Consider the following 22,447-nt stretch of genomic DNA (forward strand, 5'->3'; position numbering starts at 1 on the left):
CATGATTTGGAAAACATTTGCTATGATCTGACGATGATATATGTCTCAGGGAAAGATGGCCGTCTCTTCAGGCGTTCCTGTGTAGCAAGCAGTTAGTGATAAATGTCTTCCAAAAACACAGTCCTAGTCTGTCCGTATGGGGAGAAGAAACAACATTTTAAAAATGCTTGTATTTTGACTGGACGTCAGCTTCATTATTTGTGATCAGGGTCTGAAAGTATGATGAAGACTAACTAAATAGAGATTACAGCTGGAAACATGTCATGAAATATATCCATGAGTAAGTGATATCAATACCCATTTATAATTAGGGATTTTAGAACGAGAAGAGGAAAGAAAGGCATTAGCATTGGTTAATCAGTGATGTGGTATCAGTGATGGTGCAGGGGTAGAGTACTTCAAACTGAAGTTCAGGAACAAGAGCCCTGGTCCACTGATGTTTCTACACACACTGCCATGAAGCTGAAGCCGTGTGGGGACTGACCTCATGGTGGAACTGTAGAGAACTTCTGGGTTGGTGAGGCCCACAAACCATAACCAGAGTAGAAAAGAACATTTCAAACTTAAAGGACAAGCTGTCATGCATAGAGCAGCGTGGTATAAATAAACATTAAGTGCTCCCAGGCCTACCAGGCAGAGCCACAAAGAGAGCTGTAAGCTGAGGTACAAGCCTTAAGAAGAGATTAGGTAAAGCCTCTATTAGCAAGGGCTTCCAGATTCAGGGTTTGTTTACTTTAAAGCCTCGTCACACTCATGGACGGACAAAGCAGACGACAGGAAAGGATAGAAAATTATCATTTGATGACCGGGCTGTAAAACCTTTTGGGTAACTGCCACACTGATGAAATCTCAATAGACTTTAAAAAAACAACAAAACACACACACACACACACACACACACACACACACACACACACACACACACACACACACACACACACACACACACACACACACACACACACACACACACACACACACACACACACACACACACACACACACACACACACACACACACACACACACACACACACACACACACACACACACACACACACACACCTTCACTGTCTGGCATGACAACAAATGAGCGACGAAACAAAGACACTCTCGTGGATCGGGTTTTAGACGTTGAAACAAAGCAGCATGGAGAACATGTCCACTATTGTGATCAACACAATGGAAGAGAACTAAAGATACGGTGGGGTAGACATGAATGAAACATGAAGACCACTTCACATCTAATTATCACTGAATACATTATCTCCTAAATCTAGGAAGCCAGGTCGGTTTGCTCTCTAAATATGTATCTTATAAACAATAACCTGGTTCTATTTCTACTTTTTGAAGTAGACATCAGTGGATGTAACAATGAAGATTCTTGGAGAAGAAGATGGACTTCAATAACACAACAAAGCCTTAAATATTCATATATTCACAGAGTGAGAGAAAACATCAAGTTAAACAAAGCAGTTATGAGCAGCAGCACAGAATGAGCTTATCAGTTGACTTACACAACCAGAGCAGCATTAGTCTACCAGTTAAGCCCTCTTACAGACACCAGTTCCACAGCTACCTGCAAGCACAAAACACCAAACAGCTGAGGTGGATTTCAGGTTTTTCTTACGGCCAACGAGACCGATGAATCACACTTTTTGTAGAAAGACATAAAAACTGAAGTCAGTCATGAATCTGTCATTTACATTTCCTGACAATAAAACTACAAAATATCTATTTTCTTCTTTTCCTCTTCCACTATAACACTGATTCATTCTGAGGTGGTGCATTTACTCATTTTACAACACGCATATGTTATCTTTAGAAAAAGAGTAACTGTTAAACATTAAATGTAAATTGAAAAAAGGATTTTCAAACTAATTCTAAGTCGAATAAATACAATTCAAGCCCGGAGAGGGAAGCTCTATTTTTGTTGAGGTGCAGCCTGCTATCTGTCTGAAGCACAGCACACTGACTTTCTGTTAGAACAGTTTTCATTCGTGTTTCTGAAAGGTTTGTTCATTATTGCCTCCAACCTGTAAATCGTCTCAAATCCATCATGCATGTGGCTCTTGAATTTGTTTGGTCATGGGGGGTTTCCAATCTGCTTCCCAGCGTGTCTTATTCTAAGTGTTTCATGTCTACATGGTGTGTCATGTTTAGTTGCGTTCTTTAAGTCTATTGTAATATTTGCAGTTTTTGTCTTTATGTGCTCACCTTCTGTAACCACGCTTTGAAACAAGACTGCTTCCACCCACCGCAAAATCTCCGCTCGCTACTATCATGTCTATACGACGTTAAACAGGAGAAGACAAAAGCAGATAGCACCCTCTGCTGGTTAAAAAAAAGTATCTGATTATTTTTATTTCGGCAGGGATAGTAACATATCTGGACCGCTGTTTGGGGTTCCACCCACCAAAACAGAAATTCCTGCCTCGTCTTTTCACTGATAAACCTTTTGATCAAATCAGACTGAATGTTGCTCCAGTCACTCATATCTCAGCAACCAACCAGACCAGCCAACAGGAGCACTGTAAAGTTACTTTAAATAAATCTTGTCTCTCTCTGGCTGATCTCAGAGGTAAGGAGTGGATGTAGGAACCCTCTGAAGGATGGCCGCGAAGTTAAACCAGTGGTGTTCAACTGGTTTAACCTCAGGACCAAACTGCATCGCTGGTGTTTATAAGGAATGACCGATACGTGTTATACATAGTTATCAATCAATCAATCAATCAATTTTTATTTGTATAGCGTCAACTCATAACAAATGTTATCTCGAGACACTTTACAAAAAGCAGGTAAAAGACCTTACTTATTGTTATGTTACAAAGATCCGGCCTATCCATCATGAGCACTTTAGCAAAGCAACAAAAGTTACAGTGGTAAGAAAAAATAAAAATTAAAAAATACACGAGGAGGACCTGATTAAAGGGTGCCGTGTAACGGTTCATCAGGAGGTTTAAAACCCGCCTCAGCTCCAGATCTCAGCCTGTCGTTAGGTTGACTGAAAGTTAGACTGAGACAGCATTTCCAACATGGCGGCTGCTGCTGATGAGCCTCCAGCGCCCCCTGTAGTAACAGATGGGTGACGTTATTTACAGTCTATGCTCAGGACCCACCACCAACTCCTTCATAAAAAAAATCACTATTTAAATATCTGATGTTTTTCAACCAATCAAATTTCTACAAAGCAAAATTGTGCAGTTTGGACCTCAGCCAGACGAAGACGTGACTGAACAAAGCAAAGATGTTTAAAACGAGCTTCATATACTTTTTTTTTCATGCACTGATTTGCGACACACCAGTTGAGAACCAGCATTTATTCATCTAAAACCATGTTAGACACTCAAATGTTTCACTTTTTATCCTTCTTTTGGCTTTTTTTCCACTCCTGAAACTCACAATCTGACAGAAGAACTTGACCTTTCAAAATAAAACAGAAATGTCAAAACAGAAAATAAAGTGATGAAGGCTTAAAGCAGCAAGAAAGACAAAAGCATCACAAAGAGCAAAGAGGTGAGGAAATCACATTTTAAACTCAATTAACAGTTTACATACAACTGATGTTTAAGTTTTCAATAATGTGAAATGTTCTTGTGTAACTTTGTCTTGTTGTCTGACGTGTCTGCTAACATTAGTTATTTAGCGTCTACATAGTTCTGCTACAGCGTTAGCTTCCTTCATCTCTCCAAGTGGCAAACTAGCTTAATGCTAGCTACTGACATACATTAGCAGAACAGTAATAAAGCTGGATCATAATGGTGTGAATGATGCTTGAATGAACATTTCATGCTCAGGTAATTTCACAGGAAAAGGTAAGTGATATAACTTGAGTTGTGAGTGTGTGTAGCCCTCTAACAGACTTCACCATTAGTTTGGTAACGATACTTTAAAATATGCAGCTTGTCCTTTTACTGTCAGTTGTACTCATATTGTTAAAACTAATTTTCTAAATAAAAAAAGGCCCACCAACAAGCCAGCTATGTCACCTTAACTGGTGAGTTTCTTGCAGGAAACACCGGCTGTGATGGAAATAAGTGGTCGTAGTAAGGATGGGGTTGGGCTCTCTGTCTCACACTTTGCTTTTGTCCCATCTTTGGCTGACTCAACAAAAAGTTTCCAGTCTGTCCAACGAGCCATCAGAATCAGAAATACTTAAATAAATCCCAGAGGGAAATTTGTTTGTTACAGTTGCTCTAAAACACAACATAGCAGTAGAAATATAGTTATATAAAATAAAACATTAATGAAATAGTAAGATATCAATAAATAAGTACAAGAAATATTTACACAAATAAGAGTAAGAAAACATGAAACATGAAGACATCAGTATGAATAAATCCATTTAGTCATACTTTGCTGGTAACCCTGAGCAGACCTTTGGATTTCCATGACTGAGAAACAACCTGATAAATACAGATTCTGATTTATTTCTTATAGCGGTGTTATAGGCCTACATGTACCAGTCGATAAGTATGGAGATGGTACCTTTACAGAGCTCTATCCTTACTAATAATCTACAGATATCTGAGCATCATGTAGTCAGTGATCTTATGGATGTCACTAATGTGGCTTATATATTTGAAATGGTTACCCCCCCCACTGATGTAGTGATTGAATACAGACTTCTGACAGGAGGGCTTTCAGACTCTGTTTCCTTTAAAAGCTACAGGTGGAGTACTATTTATGTCGGCATGAAATCAGTAAAGAAGTAGAGTAGTACATGAGAAAACACCCACCTTTTACCAGCCTCTCTGTCGTGGACTGTTTCTCCGTTTTGTCTTTGTCTTTATCCTTTCCTGACATCTTCTCTGCGTCCGAAAGCTTAGGTCTTCAAGAATAAAATCTTGTTCAGTCTTCTTCTTGCCAGCTAGCCCGAGGACAAGCTAGCACATCCACCAGGTGCTGAGGTGTTGTCGAAGTGGGATTCTTGTATGATTTCTCTTTCCAACAGATAGTTAAGAGAAGCTAGCGAAGGAGCTCCGGCTCTTGTTGTGGGTTGAATGCCGGATAGCCAGGCTAGCTTGCAGAAACATTAATGCTAGCAGATTTTCAACGTTAACATTTAAGAGCAAGAAACAGGAAGAAATGTAAAAAAAAAATTAAAAAAAAAACACTCCAAGAAAGAAGGGAGGCGGCTGGTCCTGAACTTAATACCTGGTTATGACTGTCCTATGGGAGGCTGCCGTTATCACATAATCCGATTTAATGGTAGTTAACCTTACTCTTTCTCTGCTAGTTAGCCAGCTAACATCCTAACGAAGCGAAAGACGGTGAGAAGGCAGAGACAGCAACGGAAGACCGGCTGAGGAGAAAACAGACAGGAGCACGTAAAGTTGCGTTTATTAAGGAAGCTTGGACACCGAGTGTCCTTCCAAGATACACTCAGTTTCTTGACTGTGTATCCTCCCCCTCGGATTACACTGTAATCTGACAGTGACTGAGGAGCAACAGTGGATTTCCTACAACATGGTGGACCTGCTACTGATATGACGTAACTATGGAAACGTAACACGTGGGGAAGTGGTGCGTTCAAGGCACAGACCTTCTCTCCCTCTCTCTGATCGCCACATGATAATTATCACCTTGATTAATCCATCCAATCAAACACAAACTGAACTGTAGTTCCCTGAAAGATGACATTTCCTGTAAGCTTACAAAAATAATATAGACAATATTTAATAACAATTACTTAACACGCAAAAGCTGGATTTTATGGGCTATAAAATATAGTAAAGAAAATATAATGGCAAATAATTGGCAAAGATATAAGCCATACTTAATTTCCTTAAGAAAGAAAACCTTTCAAAAGAAGAAGTAGAGATAAAAAGAACTAAACTGAAAAGAGAAATTAACATATCCATATGACCAAAAGGAAATGAATTCCATGAGGGAAATCCACCAGGAACTTTCCTGACATGAACTGGCAATACACATGGATTTTACAAAAAAAGGAGAAATATTTTTGTTTGAAAATAAAAACAAGAATTTAATAAATCTATGTAACCTATATAGATATCAGATTAATGTTGCTCGACAGTCTTATTAAAACGGAACATTTTGTTATCGTCTCAGCTATAACGGAGTCGTCCTGCTCAATCATCTGCCCCCTTTTTGCAACATCCACTGTTCTCTTAAATTCTGCTTTCATGCACTCGTGCACAAATTGTGACCAGGCGCTCTGCACACTCTTTCTCATCACCTTCCTTCCTTTCTCATCACCTGCTTTAAACATATGCCTTTAACCTAAGGTGTTCACCGTTCCATATTCTATATTCAAGATTTGATTTGTCACATGCTCAGTGAATTGTTGTGACTGTTCTGCAAGGCCATGCAATAAACACACTCAAACATTACAATGAGATACATATATACCATTACATGTAGAAATATAAGATTAAGAAAAATATAGAAATGTACAAATTGTATAATGATGTAAAAGATATCAAAGTGTGCAGAGTAAAGTGTCAAGGTGTAAGTGTCAAATGTGTAGATTGTGTGTGTGTGTGTGTGTGTGTGTGTGTGTGTGTGTGTGTGTGTGCATCATGTATGTTACATAGTGTGCTATGCTGATGAGGTGAAATGTTTTGACCTGAGGAGGGCGGAGTCAACAGTCCTGACAGCCTGAGGGACTTGATGTAACAAACAGTCTGTTGATGGTCTCTGGCTCTGCTCCTCCTTGAGGTGATCAGAGGGTGAGGAGTCCATGATACACTCTGTGGACTTCAGCACCCTCTGCAGGGTGATAAAGATACACACAGGTGTGTTCATCTTATTGTGTAAAGATACACACAGGTGTGTGTTCAGGTGTGTGCTCATCGTTATATGTAGAGCAGCAGATTCCTACACTTGATTTGTGCAAACTTAAATTTTATGTTTTTTTTATTCATATTTTATATCAACAGAATTTCATTTTCACTTCTCTTAAGGACGTGGTTTTATTTCAAGCAGAACCCATTTGTATCTCTTTTTTTTTTACCATTGACTGTCAGGAATTGTAAACCCTGCAGCCAATCAGTGATGAGTACTGAGACCATGGTGGGATAAATGAATGCTTGGAGTTTTTGTTCTAAACATGAATAATTGTAGTCTCTGTAGTCAGCATCACATTCACATGTGGTTTATATTGTAAAGATAAGTATTCCTGTTCTTCTCCCAGAGTTTATTAAAAAGGCCGTGCGGTATCAACCCAGTAACACTCATTAATGCAACTGGATCAAATCTGATACAAAACTTTGAGATTTATTGAACTTGAAAATAACATTGAATTCAACTTAAACATTCAGCTGTACTAAGTAAATAACTACAACATTACACTGAAAAGGTCACCAAACACAGAAAACAATGCATACAGAGGATCAGTTGAAAAGTAAAAAGCAGCTCAGCAGCTTAAAAAAGTATTAAAGAGAAATCTTGAGAGCAAACACAAAGAGCATGCAGACAGAATGATCCGCTGTTAGCTGGTTCATGGAGATGTTAATGGGAACCTTTTGTTGTTTGCCTCCTGACAATAAGCTTTGTCTATTTAGTGGGAAAAGAAGTTTAGCTTAGGGTGACAAAGTATCACCAAATGATTACAGAAAACATTCCTGAGCCCTGTTATTTTTACAAAATTAAACGTTAAACAGCAACAAAACATGCAGAGACGCTGAATGTCAACCCCGGGGGAAAACCTCAAAACGATGCTGGAAGAATGAAAGAGAATCAAAACCTAGACATGTTTAGTATCACTCTATCCTCGCCCTCTGCTAAAGAAATTGAACCCTAACAGACAGGAGGAGGGAAACCAGATGTTAGGCCAGTTGTTTCTTTGAAGGGTGTGGGGGGGGGGGGGGGGGGGGGGGCTACAGATGAGCATGGAGAAAGATGTCATTGTCAGCAGGACATGATGATGATTTCAAGTGTAGGCACTCATGGCTCTTCAACAGTGCGAGATACAGCCTTTGGGAAGAATGAGGTGTTTTTTAAAATCGCACCAAAAAAAGATTCCTCCTGAAGCCAAGACCACCATCTTGCAAGTTCCACATGTGGAAAGTCTGGCTAACAGAATCACCACCGATATGTAGGGAACGAACATGGACTACCTCGATAAATGTTTCACTTTAGAAAGAATCAAAAACAAAGAGCTAATGTAGGGAGTCTTTGGTGCTCAGAGAGGAAAACTGAGCAGGTCCATATGAGAGCCAATGAACCGTTGGCATTGCCTCCCTTATCCTGTGTGGAGTTCAAAACAAAAAACATCATTAAGGATTGTTTCATAACCAAAATATCCCAAAAAACAACACATAAGGAGTGCACTGTATGGCTATACAGAAATCCTTCATTTCAGGCAAGGGCCAATCGGCTTGTTAGTTTGTTTCAATAGCTCCTCCCCCCTCTTTAGGAACATCCACATGTTAATGAGACTTGTTCATTGTTCTACCCTGACTGTTATCAACATAACCCCATTAGTTATAGATCATAAAAAGTACCTTGTGATTTAATTTTAATATAAAGAATCACAGTATAGTTGCAATTTTTGCCTGAATATATTGGGAGAATATTTGGGTTCAAATTGCACAGTGATCAGGGTCTCTCCTTGCTTGCATATCCATTAGCAGTGAATGAGTGTGCTGCAGAGAGTAACGACGTGTTCTCTGAGATGATTTTGTGCCCTTTAAAAGATTGAAGAACACGTCAAATGAAAAGGCTAAGAGAGAAGAGAAGAATTGGCATGCAGAGCTTGGGAGACTTTGTGGAGACATAAAGTGCAGATAAATGAAAAAGTCCCAGCTCAGGGTACACGTGTTTCAGTACAGCCTGCGAGGGCCCAGGCTGTCAGAATTCTAGGCCGGTCTTGTTGTGTCTGGAGTGTTGATGGCATGGAGAGTAGAGCCCTAATCCAGAAAAGTCTCGCTTCAGATGAACATGACCAGAGCAGCCAGAGCAGGTCTGCATCGTGGTGTGATTGGTCGTATTCATAAAAGGCTGACGACATAGAAGAAATGTTCCTATAGAAGATCCAGTTGTGAAAAGTCTGAGACGCCCTGCCCGCCCTTGATTTACTGCATGATGAAGCCAGGCTGCGGGGCCACGCGAGGACTGGGCCTCTGAGGCAGAGCAGGGGGGTACTGAGACAGGAAGTGGTTGGAGTAGCCAGAGGAGACGTTGGGGAATGGTTGGCCTGTTCGGGGAGGGATTGGTGGGTATGGTGATGCTGAGAAGAAGACCGGAGGCTGGGCAGCTGGAACAGTATTCAGAGCTGGGGCTGCTTGGGCTGGAGGGAGGGGAGGCTTCCTCCTGGGCTGGGCTAGAGGGGAGGAGCTGCTGCTGCTGGGCTCTGTCAGAAGACAGGAGGATGAAGACCTGGGTGCTGCTGACACATCCTGACATCGGGAGGAAGGGGCAGAGGCTTGGGGGAGCCGCTGGCCCTGCAGCACCATCTCCTGCAGCTTTTCAATCTTAACCCTCCGCAAATGAGCCAGCTTTCTGTCGCTCTGGTACGCATCGATGAAGGAGTCCAGGGTCATGTCCCCATCCAGGAAGGAGTCGGCCATGTTCTGTGAAACACAGAGATGTGGGACAGTTCAGACAGAAGTAGAGAAGTCTTAACTGAGGTTTATTCAACACTAAAAAAAAGTCATTAACCTTTTATTGTATGTACATAACTTTATATTTTTATATGTTCATGACCTAGATGCTGCTGTACAGGATAACTGTCAACTAAGTGTTGTTGTGTTCCTTTATACAGACAATAAAGCACCTATTGTATAGCACCTACCTATAGTTTCATCTAAGTACCCTGCATGCCCTTGTTGTCATCATCTGGATAGTGAAGTCTTTGATTTAAGATGAAAGATTTAAAGTAACATCAGGATGAGAAGGCGTCAGCTTCATGGTCATTTGATGCATTAGTAAATCACGTTGTCTAAACGTTTTTTTTTTTACTGAATATAGTTTCAACATGTCGTACATTAAAGCATGTGTTGGTCTGAAGAAGTTCCAACTTTGTTCACAGAGTAAAAATTGTATTACTCCAGTTTGGACTTTTAGAAGCTTTGAGGTGGTTTGTTATTCACTTCGTTCTAAGGGTTTCTCTGTGTCACCACATGTCAATGCTGTTGTACTGTTAGTGACCTCGCTGCTCAATGAGGTAACGTCTTCTAACCGGGAGGAGACCATCAACTCACGTCTGGAGAAATGCAGTTGAATGGCAAACTGTCCAGGTCATCTGAAGACATTCTGCTACTTCAACTGAATTATACATTGTGTGTTATTTAAAGAGAAATCAAAGCATCATGTCGATAGTTCAATATAATTCAATTTATGTGACAGTCAAGGTACATTATAAATATAGTGTCCACCTAAACATTTACACATCTGGGATATGAAACCTGGATATTCTTCTGGCTAGACTATCATCACAGTTCTTTACATTCAGGTAAAAAAAAGTGAACAGAAAAGTGTGTTGCAGCTCTTTATATGTGTAAGGTATTAATAAACTCTCCACAAAACATAATAAGAGAAACTGTGTTGGCATGTCAGGTGTGTGAATGGAGGTATTCATGCTTACCTCTGTGTCCTCCTCTATTTGAGCGCCCTCGGCCTGCAGGAGGGCCAGCAAAGTGTCCAGAGAAGTGTTTCCTGATTGATGGTCTGTTAATAACAAGAGACAGCGGAAGTAATGAACAACCTGAACTGAGCAAAGGCATGTCAAGCTTTGTTAAGACATGAAACGAGATATTTAGCATGCAGACGATGTAGCTCCAACCATACATGTGATATCATGAACTGTAACCATAGTGATCGCTGAATGAAGCCACATGAGCTTTTAAGGCTTTTGTGCATAATTAGATACAACACTACTTCTGGAACTGCAAGCCTTTATCTTCTTTTGACATCGTCCATCAACAATGGAGTGTAATTGGATTTCATTAAAACTCTGGTGTAAGTTTAGACAGATATTGACACAGAGAGTGCATCAAAAAGCGTTCAAGATTCTGCAGATATAGAACATGACTGAGTAAGGAACAGTGAGGGAGATGTCATTTTGTGTCATAATGATTCTCCACCTTTGCTTCTCAAAGTAAAAACTAATCTATATTCAGTGATTCCAAAGTAACCATTGCACTCCAAGACGTTTTCTTCAACCTCAAAATGGTCATTAAATACTTTGTCAAAACGTACACTTACTTAAACGTAAGCTTAATGCAGTCGGTTCTCTGGGATTAAAGCAGGACTGACTCAGGGTTTAAAATACAGTCTAAGTCAAACACTCTCACACGGCAGAGTGGACAGGTTTTCCAAACACTGCTTTCAGACACTAAAAGTAAAGGCGGCCGTGGATCAGTGCTAGAGTGGGTCATCTCTAAACCGGATGGTCTGGGGATCCCCTAGCTTCTGAGGCCACATGTCAGATGTGTCCAAGGGAAAGACATTTAACCCCAAGTTGCTCCCGCTGCTTCATCTGTGGTGTATGAATGGATGAGTTAATACTGATGGACTCTTTACTCAGCAGCCTCTACCATCAGTGTGTGAATGTGTATGAATGGATGAGTTAATACTGATGGACTCTTTACTCAGCAGCCTCTACCATCAGTGTGTGAATGTGTATGAATGGATGAGTTAATACTGATTGACTCTTTACACAGCAGCCTCTACCATCAGTGTGTGAATGTGTATGAATGGATGAGTTAATACTGATGGACTCTTTACACAGCAGCCTCTACCATCAGTGTGTGAATGCGTATGAATGGATGAGTTAATACTGATGGACTCTTTACTCAGCAGCCTCTACCATCAGTGTGTGAATGTGTATGAATGGATGAGTTAATACTGATGGACTCTTTACACAGCAGCCTCTACCATCAGTGTGTGAATGTGTATGAATGGATGAGTTAATACTGATGGACTCTTTACTCAGCAGCCTCTACCATCAGTGTGTGAATGTGTATGAATGGATGAGTTAATACTGATGGACTCTTTACACAGCAGCCTCTACCATCAGTGTGTGAATGTGTATGAATGGATGAGTTAATACTGATGGACTCTTTACACAGCAGCCTCTACCTTCAGTGTGTGAATGTGTATGAATGGATGAGTTAATACTGATGGACTCTTTACTCAGCAGCCTCTACCATCAGTGTGTGAATGTGTATGAATGGATGAGTTAATACTGATGGACTCTTTACTCAGCAGCCTCTACCATCAGTGTGTGAATGTGTATGAATGGATGAGTTAACACTGATGGACTCTTTACACAGCAGCCTCTACCATCAGTGTATGAATGGATGAGTTAATACTGATGGTCTCTTTACTCAGCAGCCTCTACCATCAGTGTGTGAATGTGTAGATGTGACCTGCGGAAAGACTAGAAAAGAAATAAATAAGCTCAAGTCCATTTACTAAGTTATTTTCAGATTTCAAATCTAAACCCCTACGTACTTTGGTCACACTGTCTCCAGTCCTCTGGCAGTAGGGATGGTTAAAAAAAATATATTCATCAATTAATTGCAATTATTATTTTAACAATTCAATATCGATTCAGGGAAATCCTGAGATCGATTTTAGTTGTTGTTGTAATGACATCCCTCTCCACTGGGGGCACTGTGGCGCTGTGAATTCAGGTCAGACACAAAAGTGTACTTTAGATCATTCAGTACTTTAATGTTTGCTTTTCTTTATTTATTAAAGAATAATGCAACGATAAAATACATTCTTGAGTCAGTTTGTTTTAAACAAATACAAACACATCATTATTTAACAAATATCAGAAGGTACTGTGACGAGTTATCTGGGTACTTCTAATTAAATCGATTGAATTGAGATCCTATGTGTTCAGTCATTTGTGGGGCTAAGGGTATTGGTTTAAAACAATTATTTTGTCCTATTAGTATGAAAAACTTAAATTCTCAGACAGGAAGATTTTTATATAAAGGCCTGCCTCCTAATACAAGCCTGCTTCATATACAGCGTGGTACTTTCTGCAATAAAGTCAATAAAGGCCTCCATAATTATTTGAGGATTTACGGTAATTAGACAACATTTTGCACAATAACTTAATGGCTTAATGGCTTTAAATTTAACATTATCCGGTAACCTTAATTTCACAAAAGTCTATAATGTCTAGAAATCTTTTCAATAGTGGTAAATAAGACAGGCTAGGCACTGGACTATCATTTGTCTTAGCCTTTGTGCACTGGTATTTTAACAACCTGATGATATTTATATTCTAATTATTTTTTCTGGACATTATTTAACTATGTTCAGTGTTTGCTGTTTATTATGAATGATGTTGATTGTTGTCTTTTTATGGCTGCAGGGCGAGTGAAGAGCATGAGACACATTTCTCACTTTTTGGAGACAATAAAGTTCATTTTGAATCTTTCTGTGAATAGAAATTAAACTCTGCAATGCTCCATTCTGGCCATAGAGAAATACAAGTTCAACATTTGAAAGCTCACATAGAATGTGATTAACCATGTGTGTTGTATCCATGACTGCACGAAAGAATTAAGAGTTTATAGCCTTACAGCCAAGAGGGCAAAGTCAACCTTATATCAGCCCAGCAGAATGGTTAGCATGCTATTATGAAACCGCAGCTTGGCAACCAATGCGTCACAAGTATTGTCACTCCCTTGACTCGGTAAATAGTAAATGATCTTCAGCTTGTATATTTCATTTCCCGTCTTCTGACTCCTCAAAGCTCTTTTACACCACAGGTCACACCTACACATTCACACACTGATGGTAGAGGCTGCTGAGTAAAGAGTCCATCAGTATTAACTCATCCATTGATACACATTCACACACTGATGGTAGAGGCTGCTGAGTAAAGAGTCCAACCAACTCTACCACTACTGCAGTTCTTTTTATCTTAGACTGAAGACAGTGTAGGTAAAAGTGCATCAGAAGGATTCACACACTGATGGTAGAGGCTGCTGAGTAAAGAGTCCATCAGTATTAACTCATCCATTCATACACTGATGGTAGAGGGTGCTGAGTAAAGAGTCCATCAGTATTAACTCATCCATTCATACACATTCACACACTGGTGGTAGAGGCCGCTGAGTAAAGAGTCCATCAGTATTAACTCATTCATTCATACACATTCACACACTGATGGTAGAGGCCGCTGAGTAAAGAGTCCATCAGTATTAACTCATCCATTCATACACATTCACACACTGGTGGTAGAGGCTGCTGAGTAAAGAGTCTGTCAGTATTAACTCATCCATTCATACACATTCACACACTGATGGTAGAGGCTGCTGAGTGAAGAGTCCATCGGTATTAACTCATCCCTTCATACACATTCACACACTGATGGTAGAGGCTGCTGAGTGAAGAGTCCATCGGTATTAACTCATCCATTCATACACATTCACACACTGATGGTAGAGGCTGCTGAGTGAAGAGTCCATGGGTATTAACTCATCCATTCATACACATTCACACACTGATGGTAGAGGCTGCTGAGTGAAGAGTCCATCGGTATTAACTCATCCATTCATACACATTCACACACTGATGGTAGAGGCTGCTGAGTGAAGAGTCCATGGGTATTAACTCATCCATTCATACACATTCACACACTGATGGTAGAGGCTGCTGAGTAAAGAGTCCATCAGTATTAACTCATCCATTCATACACATTCACACATTGATGGTAGAGGCTGCTGAGTAAAGAGTCCATCAGTATTAACTCATCCATTCATACACATTCACACACTGATGGTAGAGGCTGCTGAGTAAAGAGTCCATCAGTATTAACTCATCCATTCATACACTGATGGTAGAGGCTGCTGAGTAAAGAGTCCATCAGTATTAACTCATCCATTCATACACATTCACACACTGATGGTAGAGGCTGCTGAGTGAAGAGTCTATCGGTATTAACTCATCCCTTCATACACATTCACACACTGATGGTAGAGGCTGCTGAGTAAAGAGTCCATCGGTATTAACTCATCCATTCATACACATTCACACACTGATGGTAGAGGCTGCTGAGTGAAGAGTCCATAGGTATTAACTCATCCATTCATACACATTCACACACTGATGGTAGAGGCTGCTGAGTAAAGAGTCCATCAGTATTAACTCATCCATTCATACACATTCACACACTGATGGTAGAGGCTGCTGAGTAAAGAGTCCATCAGTATTAACTCATCCATTCATACACATTCACACACTGATGGTAGAGGCTGCTGAGTTAAGAGTCCATCAGTATTAACTCATCCATTCATACACATTCACACACTGATGGTAGAGGCTGCTGAGTAAAGAGTCCATAGGTATTAACTCATCCATTCATACACATTCACACACTGATGGTAGAGGCTGCTGAGTAAAGAGTCCATCAGTATTAACTCATCCATTCATACACTGATGGTAGAGGCTGCTGAGTAAAGAGTCCATCAGTATTAACTCATCCATTCATACACATTCACACACTGATGGTAGAGGCTGCTGAGTGAAGAGTCCATCGGTATTAACTCATCCCTTCATACACATTCACACACTGATGGTAAAGGCTGCTGAGTAAAGAGTCCATCAGTATTAACTCATCCATTCATACACTGATGGTAGAGGCTGCTGAGTAAAGAGTCCATCAGTATTAACTCATCCATTCATACACATTCACACACTGATTGTAGAGGCTGCTGAGTGAAGAGTCCATCGGTATTAACTCATCCCTTCATACACATTCACACACTGATGGTAGAGGCTGCTGAGTAAAGAGTCCATCGGTATTAACTCATCCATTCATACACATTCACACACTGATGGTAGAGGCTGCTGAGTAAAGAGTCCATCAGTATTAACTCATCCATTCATACACATTCACACACTGATGGTAGAGGCTGCTGAGTGAAGAGTCCATCAGTATTAACTCATCCATTCATACACATTCACACACTGATGGTAGAGGCTGCTGAGTGAACAGTCCATCAGTATTAACTCATCCATTCATACACATTCACACACTGATGGTAGAGGCTGCTGAGTTAAGAGTCCATCAGTATTAACTCATCCATTCATACACATTCACACACTGATGGTAGAGGCTGCTGAGTAAAGAGTCCAACCAACTCTACCACTACTGCAGTTCTTTTTATCTTAGACTGAAGACAGTGTAGGTAAAAGTGCATCAGAAGGGTTGACACTGCACCCTACACCTTCATGTGATGAAGGATCTGGAACTTTAAGGCATCATAACAGTAACTTCAGACTCCAGACTACTAAGGCGTCTGTTGAGAAATATGAGAACTGGGGAAACCGGTCTCTGCAGCTGGTGCTCTACCCTGCATGGGAACAAACAATGTGCTAGGAAACATTACATAACACCTCATGTTCCTGTAATGACATAACAATATTCAAACACTTGTACATATAGATAATGTTCTCTGAGGTTTGAGGTAATCTGAGACAAATACAGCTTTGAACTGATTGAGACTCAGAGTTGAAGAACTATAGAGAAGACAGCTAGCTGGTTAGCTAGATGCATAATTAGATATCGATACATGTTTTTACCTGTCCAAGTCACATTTGCTGAATTATTGTTTGGTTCTATGTTCTGTGAAATCAAATGCCATCTCAAAATTCAAACATATATCAACTATTTACAGATACAATATACTGCCAGTTACCAAAATAATATTTATAGAGATGATTATTAACAAAAGAGGAAAAGCTGTAATCGGTAATCTGCACTTTGAATATTGTGACATTACTCAGCGTGCCCCACATGCATTGTTTAGTAATTAGTTCAAAGTGCGTTCAGATTTTGTAATTGTTGGGTACAGTTAAGTAATGATTGAAAAAGTTCTTATTCTTACAATAGCTACACTGCAGCTTTACCTAGGGTGGACTTTCGTAGCTGATACGACTCAAAGCTTTCCTGCAGGTTGTTGTAGGTCTTGGTCAGCTGCTCTTTCTTGTGCTCCAGTCTGGGCTGCAGAGCAAGGTTTTGTTCTGCCAGGGTTCGGTTGCTGACCAATGTCTTCTCCTTGCTGTTCTGGACTTCCTGCATCTAAAAAAGAAAAAGAAATACATGTCAGAAGTGTCTATGGCAACCCTCTGAACCTCAGTGAAGACAAGATCTCTTACATAATGCTCCCTTAATGAATGCCTGTGAGGGAAGTCATTGAGTGACTGCCATGAAGCCTTTAATTACGAAACGAGAAACGAGTCACAGTATAATATATCTACATATCTCCGTATATCTATGAGAAGTACAAAACAGGAATTTTACCAAACTGTCCCAAATGTAAATCTCATGTAGGCACCAGGCGGCATTGTTTGTGGGAATGCAAATACAATTCAGATGTTTAGGAAGGTGCATTCCCAGGTGTTAGTACAGCAATAGATCAGCAGGTGTCAGTTAAGCCACCGCTCTGTCTGATTAGAAAGGTTACTGTATACGTGCATATAAGTGAGGGGCGTGGCTTTAGAGGGAGCACAGGGGGAGCACAGGGGGGCTGCTGAGTAAAGAGTCCATCAGTATTAACTCATCCATTCATACACATTCACACACTGATGGTAGAGGCTGCTGAGTAAAGAGTCCATCAGTATTAACTCATCCATTCATACACATTCACATGAACCTAGAAGGAAGGAGGTACATATCCCATAATCCATTGCGTTTTAAACAAGACTAAACAAACAATAGTTGAGCACGCTTCTTTCTGAACATGTAGACCTTCTTTCTACATTTATCTTTACTGTACTATGTTTAAGTGTTGTTAATAATTCAGAACAATGTGTTCTCCATTTTGTCTGTTTTCTGGGTCTGAACTTCACATTAGTCCATGACCATGAGGGAGTTTAGTCGTTAGGAACAAAGCCATCTTAAAAGATGAGTGTTTCTTTTTGTTTTGTTTTTGATCGAGTGTCCTTGAAAATATGGTCCAGGTTGTGATTTTTAAACAGTAAAGTGACTGAGGCAAGATAAAACAGCTAAATATGTTAATTACAGCAGCTCTGTGAATCATCACATCATGAGGTGAGCAGCCATGAAACGTAAAGCATGCTGAAGAAGATCTTTAAATCGCAAACATAACTGCAGGCTTGTCAAAGCTAACACGTAGCTGTCAGCCTGGAATGATTCTACATGAGTCTCTACACACAGGCTAAATCAGAACAGGGAATGTAGGTTAAGCTTGTCTGGACGGACAACAGACCTGGCTTTTGGAAAGCTAATGTAGTAATCCACAATAAGAATTATGTTTCTGTAATATGTTTCCATCTCACAGGAGCTTGGAGGGAAAACAACGAGTTGAATCCAAATTAGAGAACAATTCAAAAGTTCAAACATTGATTAATCTTTGCCAGAATCCTTCAGCATCTCACAACACACCAAGACCTCATGGCATATCATCTTAACTATAGCAGTCAACTTGAAGGGGATCATTCAATATCCATCACCACTAGGAATGTTCCAGGAGACTTCTCCATCAATGAAGCACTTTGAAATTCTCACTGGTTGACTAGTCTTTAAGCAACACACGGCCTGATTCACTAAAGATACACATCATCTGCTCCATTCATCTGCTCTGTCTCAAGGTGGTATTCAGACGGTAACTTCCCGAGAAGCTTTCTGCACTCTGACAGATCACTTTAGTCAACATAAAGACGATGAGCTAGAAGACAGTTCTCAGTTCTTCAAAGTTTGTACTGTGTGTTCAGAAGTGAGTTTAGCAGCTCAGATAGTCACAGACCGGTGAAGTCATTGTAAATCATGACGCTTATCAGCCAATCAAAGCCTCTACTCGGTTCAACCCTGCATGTGGAGAGAGTCGGGCGTGTGTAAAAAAACAAAGAGAAACACACACAGAGGAGCAGAGCAGAGGTTTGTTTGACACCGCAGGGGAAACGTTATAAATGTCAGCTCGTCCTCCAAAAGGAGAAGCTCTAACTTTAACTTTTATTTCAGTCTTCCTGATTTAAGACTCTCAGATATTCTGACAGAGTACTCTCCACTTTAGAATAAACGTTTGAATACAGTGAATTCAACTTTATTTGATTTAACAGTTTTTCACTACAGGTCTTCTTTCATTTATACCACTTCTTCAAAAACACATCACTGAGTCATGTCAAAGGTTGGACTTCATGATGTTCACTTACCTCGCTGAGTTTGAAAAGCCCTGCTTTAGGGAGTGACCGTATTTACAGCCGAGAGAATGAGTCAGAGCCACAGCACGCTTCTAGTCATCGGTTGAAACACACCTTCAGCAGGTAGACCCATTGTAAAGGAGATTCTACTGCTCTGGGCTCGGGTGACTCCGAGTCGAGACATTTCAGCACAGAGAGTTAAAGCTCCAGACAGACAGACAGAGATGCTCTTGAAGTGAGCAAAGTAAACACACTTAATGTGGCTGGTATTTGCTGAAACTTGGAGAGGGTTAACCTGACTGCTGGGCCACAATTCAATTCGATTTGAAACACTGACACCTGCTCCGACACAAGGAGGAGGCGGAGCCCTTTGTTCAGTGAGTGTCAGATCAAAACGTGCAGAAAAGCTGAAAAATCAGAGTTATGTTGAGCCGTCTCAGAATTTAAACCAGGGATGACGGTGCTGCAGAAGTCCATGTTGTGGCAGGACGTAGTATCTCCTGAATGCAGGACTCATTCATGTGAGACAGTGGTAATCATTGATCCCACACTGCACTGAGTCTATTTACCTGACCGCCCTGAGAGTTACCCAGAGCAGCAGCAGACTTTAATAATGGGACATTTTATATCAAATAAAACTAAAAACTAATAAACATGGTTTTCATTTCATGTTTATGTAAGACCAATGTGTGTGTGTGTTATTGTGTGTGTCTGTGTGTGTTTTTTTGCCTGTGTGTGTCTGTCTGTCTGTCTGTCTGTTTCTGTGTGTGTGTGTGTGTGTGTGTTTAGGTTGTCCTCTAGTCCTGACAGGCTCTGATGCATTTTGCTGCTGTAATTTCACAATTGTGTTTTGCTGCTAGTAAATATGTGTGTGTGTGTGTGTGTGTGTGTGTGTGTTCAAACCCAGAATACAAGAAATAAGGTGTTTGATGCTCAAAATATCGACCCTATGGTTGGTCTCGAGGACTCACTACTAAAATCTATCAACATCAGCGCGTTGGGAAAATTCTCCAAACACTTGATGTGAAGAGGGTCTAATGAGAATGAAAACATTTAACAGAGAGGGACAGAGCTGCAGAAATAATCTGAAAAAAACTGTCTAGTCTTTCAGCACTCCCACTTCAATTGGCAAATGTCCATCTGTGTTTCAAAACCCCTTTCATGGGAATAAGGCCAGTAATAGATGTATAAAAACATAAGCCTGTCAGCTGCTTATCAGACCGGAAGTAAAGCTATGGCCGGTGTGGAGATTAATGGTTAAAGTGTCAACTTGCCAACTACTTCTCATCCATCCTTCATGTAGCATCAGACCTCACCTGAATGTAAACAATCTGCTGAATCCACATTGCTGTAAAGCAGGCGATGCCCAACATGTCCATGACGTCATAAGTACACTCCTGGTCCTGGTTGTGGGCTACACTCAGAAAGGTTAAGTGTTTGAGAGACTGTTTTCTTTGGCTTGACCTCTTTGCCAGAAAATGGCAGACTTTTTAATGCAGATTGGCAGGACGACCTGTCTGAAAACAGTGTCGGCGCTAGTGCCATTTTTTAATCCAATAGGCTGTTTTCTGAAAAATGACTCAGCAGTATCGGTGCGGCCATTAAGCGTTTTTGTTCTTTAAATAAGAGCTGAATGGAGAAGCTGTCGATGTCTGGACAGTTTATTTGTAATAATGTCGCAAACTCGGGATCCCGGTGTGTTCAAACTTGAGACAATGCTTGTCCATGCTCGACCCTTGAATGACGATTAGTAGCCCGTTTCACGTTTCGGAACAATAAACTTTGGTTGACAACACACAGACAAAAGTGTCTTCATGGAGAAGTCTTTAACGAGGAACGAGGCAGCCATTTCCGTGAATGTAAGAGGCTCTGTGCTGGGAAAGCACAACAAAGGGTCGAGGGGAAAACAGTGACCGAGAAAAGAGAGTCGGTTGCTAGCGCTGGACTACAAACTAAGGAGCTCGACATACCTCGTCCATCTCCTGAACCATCTTGGTGAGTTTCTCGTCGTCCTCCAAGAATTCGTTGAGTTGAGTCATTGTGTAACCGCTGAACTTGGTGTTTAGATCAGACATTATAGCCCCAGCTGCGATCCCTCTCCTCGCCTTTCACACTGTGACAGCTGACTGCGCTCGCTTTACAGGAAGTAGTTAAAGCTAATACAGGCCTCGTGTTGCCTTCACGTCCTGTCAGAAAAAGTTGTTGTACATTTCTGGTATAATCCACGATACGTGTCAGTAGAGGAATGATCAAGGTTTAGAATATGTTGTGATTATGTTTAAGGTTTTAGTTTCAGTAGGGGATGTACACAATGTTTCTCTTGTGCTTAATATTATTATATATAAGATTCAATTAGGCCTGAATTTTATTTTTCTGATATAAATCTCTTTATTATGATTTTTTTTTTCAAAGTGATTTATCTGGTTTCACTATTTGATATTTACTTACCTTTTGTTTGTTTGTTTTTGTTTACTTGTACATTTTTCTTTTTAAAGGCTTTATATGTGATTTTTTGATCCAGCAGATGTCGCCCTTGAGCACCAGCATGAAACCAAAACAACTTGCGCTGCATTGTTGTGTTAGCATGGTGCTAGTGATCTTTATTATGCTCGTATCTTCACACTGCATGTAAATTTACCTGAAATGAGCGTGATCTAGAAACACAGTTAAGCAGTGAGTACAGTATGTTATTCTTCTTTTCTCTAGTCCCTCAATTAAACAACTTTTATACACGAGGGGAGGAGCCGGCCCGCTGTCCTGACGATGTAAACAAACTGAAGATAGGACTCTGAAAACTCTGAAAACATCACAGACAGTGGGACTCGGGTGTTACACCCATTGTAGACAGTCATGACTCACAGAGTTATTTTCAGAGGATATACTTGATTTATATTATATTTAAGTGTGAAAAATCACATATTAAGCCTTTAAGGTCTTGTATTATTTCCTTTCAATACAGAGGCATTGTTTATTGCTCCTGTTCTGTAAAAAAAAATGTGTGTGTGTGTGGGGGGGGGGGGGTTACACTTGTAACTTTGTACTGTGCTCATATTCTTTTTTGTTATCCCCAATAAAAAATATTAACAAAGAAAAATATAATTAGGCCTGAATATAATTTTGGATGGATAATACAAATTGTTAGTGTCGTATTATAGACCCTCTTCAGACTGCCATTTCAAGCCGCGATATTTACGCCGGTGTGACATTACGCCTTCAATCTAAAGTCATTTTCAGACTGCTTTTTTGTGTGCAACAGTGCCATTACTAAACTCAGCCATTGTCACGTCGTCTTACATTCTTATTGATTCCACAACAGCATAATATTGATGTCTCAGTCTTTGTATTCACT

General features: G+C 40.3%; 2 protein-coding genes across 4 annotated transcripts in view; both read right to left on the reverse strand.

Annotated features, from left to right (window-relative positions):
• Positions 1-5,457, reverse strand: part of ppp3cca (protein phosphatase 3, catalytic subunit, gamma isozyme, a) — a 29,607-nt gene extending 24,150 nt beyond the window's left edge. For all 3 annotated transcript variants that reach the window (XM_061037171.1, XM_061037170.1, XM_061037169.1), the window contains exon 1: positions 4,740-5,457. In XM_061037171.1, coding sequence (XP_060893154.1) covers positions 4,740-4,806 — 67 coding nt within the window. In that variant the 5' untranslated portion in view covers positions 4,807-5,457. The remainder of the gene's footprint in view (positions 1-4,739) is intronic.
• A 1,764-nt stretch (positions 5,458-7,221) lies between these two features.
• Positions 7,222-21,237, reverse strand: vps37ba (VPS37B subunit of ESCRT-I a). The gene is made up of 4 exons (XM_061037172.1): positions 21,069-21,237; positions 16,846-17,017; positions 10,553-10,635; positions 7,222-9,539 (listed from the first exon to the last, which is right to left on the reverse strand). The coding sequence occupies exons 1-4, from the start codon at positions 21,171-21,173 to the stop codon at positions 9,042-9,044; spliced, it is 858 nt and encodes a 285-aa protein (XP_060893155.1). The 5' UTR covers positions 21,174-21,237; the 3' UTR covers positions 7,222-9,041.
• Positions 21,238-22,447: the final 1,210 nt, after the last annotated feature.

Source organism: Labrus mixtus, chromosome 5 (genome assembly GCF_963584025.1).
Source record: "Labrus mixtus chromosome 5, fLabMix1.1, whole genome shotgun sequence".
NCBI classification, from domain to species: Eukaryota; Metazoa; Chordata; class Actinopteri; order Labriformes; family Labridae; genus Labrus; species Labrus mixtus.

Excerpts from the sequence above, each read along its gene's own strand:
- vps37ba (XM_061037172.1), bottom strand. The coding sequence starts at position 21,173 with ATGTCTGATCTAAACACCAAGTTCAGCGGTTACACAATGACTCAACTC. Across the intron at positions 17,018-21,068 it reads TGGTTCAGGAGATGGACGAG|ATGCAGGAAGTCCAGAACAG; the intron begins GTATGTCGAGCT and ends TTTCTTTTTTAG. Across the intron at positions 9,540-10,552 it reads AAATAGAGGAGGACACAGAG|AACATGGCCGACTCCTTCCT; the intron begins GTAAGCATGAAT and ends TGTGTTTCACAG.